Source organism: Echinops telfairi, unplaced genomic scaffold (genome assembly GCF_000313985.2).
Source record: "Echinops telfairi isolate 266 unplaced genomic scaffold, ASM31398v2 ScPeMD7_655;HRSCAF=1070, whole genome shotgun sequence".
NCBI lineage: Eukaryota > Metazoa > Chordata > Mammalia > Afrosoricida > Tenrecidae > Echinops > Echinops telfairi.
This window is the reverse complement of record NW_022104553.1, coordinates 23,841,523-23,845,349: the sequence shown is the minus strand read 5'-3', so window position 1 is coordinate 23,845,349 and position 3,827 is coordinate 23,841,523. Positions and strand designations below refer to the sequence as shown.

Below are 3,827 nucleotides of genomic sequence, written 5' to 3'. Positions count from 1 at the left end.
CCCTTTAGCTTTCACGCTTAATGTTGGAAGGATAAGGGGAAGTCGTGAAAAGGAGATCATCAGGGAAGGGACCATATAACTCTATGTTTTCTTGTGGCCTATTTTGTGGAAAGGATTACGGGACAGAATGTCTGTCACAGGTTTGCCAGAAGATGTCTTGAAAGAAATTTCAGCCAGGATCCTCAATAGAGGCAGGAGATGCCAGATATCATCTCATGCATTTTGGACATGTTATCAGGAAACATCAGCATGTGGAGGACATCATGGTAGGTATACAGCAGGGACACGTAAAAAGAATCGGACCCATTGACACACTGTGGCTGCAACAATGGATTCAAACCAAACAATGGTGAGGACACAGGGAGACTGGCCAGTGTTTCTTTCTGTTGCCTGTAAGGTAGTGGCGAGTTAAAAGCAACTCCAGAGAACTTAAAACATGTATTTTTAAGACTCACAGCACACATACAGGGACTATGTGCTTAAGAATGTTAGAGAAACCCATTATATTAGGAAACATTGCAACTGCCATTTTTTTATTATCTTCAGGAAATTTTTTCTTTGTGTATTCTTATGGTATATGGTAGATACTGAATCACTTCCTAGGATTCCTTGAGTCAGCCTTCATGATTTCTACCGAATGGCTGGCTAGAACAATACAAACGTGAGGTATGCGTGGCCCACAAGAGGTAGCTTTGTTAATATTGTGAATGACACCATTTGGCATCACACATGTGGTTTTGTGGTCACAAAGGTTTGACTTCAGCCTAAATGTTCGCCCACACTCATGTCACACAGAATCACTTTTCCCAAGTCTTTCTTGATGTGTGAGGGCTATAAGTTCCAAAAAAGTTTGTCCACACTACTTACACCCAGATGGCTTTCACCGTGATTTCTGGTGTTATGGAGGCCTGATTTCCATTTGAAGACACAATCTTTGCACATATGTGCCTTTTCCCCAGAGTGTCTCCTCTGGTATTCAAGGACTGATGACTTCCATTGCAGCAGTTCTCAACCTGGGGGTCATGACCCATTTGAGGGTTCAACGACCCTTTCACAGGGGTCACCTAAGACCATATTTCCAATGGTCTTAGGAACCGAGACACCGCTCTCCTCTATCCGTCTCCAGGCGGGTCTGCCCACATGCAGATATGTCCACATATAGGGTCACCACAACACGAGAAACTGTATTAAAGGGTCACAGCATTAGGAAGGTTGAGAACCACTTATTTACAGGCTAGCCCACACGACTTGCACACACGCAAATTTCCCCATGGGTGTTTTCTGGTGAGTACAAAGGCCTGATTTCCACTTAAAGACTCACTCACACACTTGGCACATATGTGAGTTTTCCCAATTGTGTGTTTTCTGGTGTTTCCAGAGACTTGATTTCCACCTAAAGGCAAACCTCAGAGTGTGTCCTCTGGTGTTCATGGAGTGATGACTTCCATTTATAAGCTTGCCCACACCTCGCACACATGTGGTTTTTCACCAGTGTCTTTTATTGTGTATGTTAAGGTGTGACTTCCAAAGGAAAGCTTTCCCACACCCCTAGCACAATTGTGGCTTTTCCCTAATGTGTACTTTCTGGTGCCTGGTAATCTGCGACTTCCAAAGGAAGGCTTGCCCACACTCTTTGCACACATGTGGTTTTTTCCCACCGTGTCTTTTCTTGTGTATGTTAAGGTGCAACTTCCATGGGAAGGCTTGCCCACACTCCTTGCACACATGGGGCTTTTCCCTAGTGTGTCTTTTCTGGTGCCTGGTAAGCTGCCACTTCAAAAGAAAGGCTCGCTCACACTCCTTGCACACATGTGGCTTTTCCCCAGTGTGTATTTTCTGGTGCCTGGTAAGCTCTGAATTGAAATGAAAGGCTCTCCCACACTCTTTGCACACATGTGATTTTTCCTCAGTGTGGGTTTTCTGGTGCGTGATAAGCTCTGACATATACATATAGGCTCGCCCACACTCCTGGCACACATGTGGTTTTTCCCCAGAGTGCCTTTTCTGGTGCATGGTAAGCTTCGACTTCCAAAGAAAGGCTCGTCCACACTCCTTGCACACATATGGCTTCTCCCCAGTGTGTCTTTTCTGGTGGTCAGTAAGATGCGACTTCCTAAAAGAGGCTTGCCCACAGTCCTTGCACACATGTGGCTGTTCCCCAGAGTGTCTTCTCTGGTGCACGGTAAGCTGCCATTTCAAAACAAAGGTCCGCCCACACTCCTGGCACACATGTGACTTTTTCCCAGTGTGTGTTTTCTGGTGTCTGGCAAGCTGGCACTTCAAAATAAAGGCTCGCCCACACTCCTGGCACACATGGGGCTTCTCACAAAGAACAGATCTCTGTCTTGTGTTGACATTTGTTTTATGGGCACAGTCTGGTCTGTTTTCTCTATGGTTGACTGCTCCAAACCTAGAGGTTTCCAATTCCTTCAAGACTCGCTCTGTTCCCATAGACGAAACCCTTGGGGATGAGGTGAGCTCCAGCCCTACCCCTGAGTGGCCCTCTCTAGGACTTGATGACTCTTCCTGGGTAGGATGGGAGGATTCCATTGAAGTCTCTCTGTCCCCTGTCCTCACACGCAAGGCTTTAGGGGTGATGTCTCTCTCCTGACTCTCAGTGTTTTTGCTCCAGCAGCTCTGATCAGAATCCTGCAGCTCTGGTTGCTTCTGAGGCCCTGGGCTGGCACCCTTGGGATGGAAGTGATGTTCACCACACAAGCCCTGGGAGACCCGAAGCAGATGTTGGCTGAGGACTTGCTGACATGGGATATGTAAAAGGAAAGAGGAAAAGTTTTCTTGCTGTGTTTCTGCTGAGGAGAGAGAGATTTTCATTAGAACAGCAAGGAGTCAGCCTGCCTGGACTGTCAGCCTTCCCTCATGACACACAAACTCTGACTGAGGGTGTCCCTGGGTAGGAGAAATGGATGATGGGAAAATAACTAGCTGTAAAGCTACTGGTTCTGCAAACAGGCCTAGACATCTGATGTCAATAGGACACAGCTTAGAAAACTCCAAGAAGCGGACCTCTGCTGTGTATGTGTGGCCATCATGGGTCAGAATTCACTTCACAACAAGTAACAAGAATCACATGCCACACTGGAAATTAACCTATAGAAAGACAAATTGTTTCTCCACAATGCTTTTTGTCTCCTTTCTGATGAACTCTACTTTCCATTGAAATCCCTACACGCACTGGGTCAGGTTCTCCAGCTATTCGCTCGCTTTTCACTCTGAGCGCCAAAGTATGTGAACATCTGCTTTCAGAAAGCCGGGGAAAGCTTCCACAGAAATGACTTCTGATCCTCTCGCTCTCTCACTCTCTCACTCATTTTCTCTCTCTCTCACTCTCTCTCTCATTCTCTCACTCACTCTTGTTCACTGACTCACTCTCACTCACTCTCTCACTCACTCTCACACTCTCATTCACTGACTCACTCTCACTCATTCACTCACTCTCTCACTCACTCTCACTCTCTCTCACTCACACTCATTCACTCTCTCACACTCACTCTCATTCACTGACTCACTCTCACTCATTCACTCATTCTCTAACTCTCACTCGCTCTCACTCTCACTCAATTTCTCACTCACTGTCTTACTCTCTCACTCACTCTCTCACCCACTCACTCACTGTCTCACTCACTCCCACTCACTCACTCTCTCACTCACTCCCACTCACTCACTCTTATTCACTGGCTTACTGACTCACTCTCACTCAGTCACTCTCGTTCACTGACTCACTCTCACTCATTCACTCACTCTCTAACTCACTCTCTCATTCACTCTCACTCTCTCACACTCATTCACTCTCTCACTCTCACTCACTC

General features: G+C 46.5%; 1 protein-coding gene across 8 annotated transcripts in view; it reads right to left on the bottom strand.

Annotated features, from left to right (window-relative positions):
* Positions 1–3,827, bottom strand: part of LOC101664360 (zinc finger protein 343-like) — a 108,695-nt gene that overhangs the window by 78,934 nt on the left and 25,934 nt on the right. The window contains exon 4 of one of the 8 annotated variants that reach the window (XM_045292464.1): positions 1,479–2,810. The exons of 6 other annotated variants lie outside the window; for them this stretch is intronic. In XM_045292464.1, the coding sequence (XP_045148399.1) occupies positions 1,549–2,810 (1,262 nt within the window). In that variant the 3' untranslated portion in view covers positions 1,479–1,548. Of the gene's footprint in view, positions 1–1,478; positions 2,811–3,827 lie in introns of those variants that run through there. One more of the 8 variants, XM_045292465.1, reaches the window with a different exon arrangement.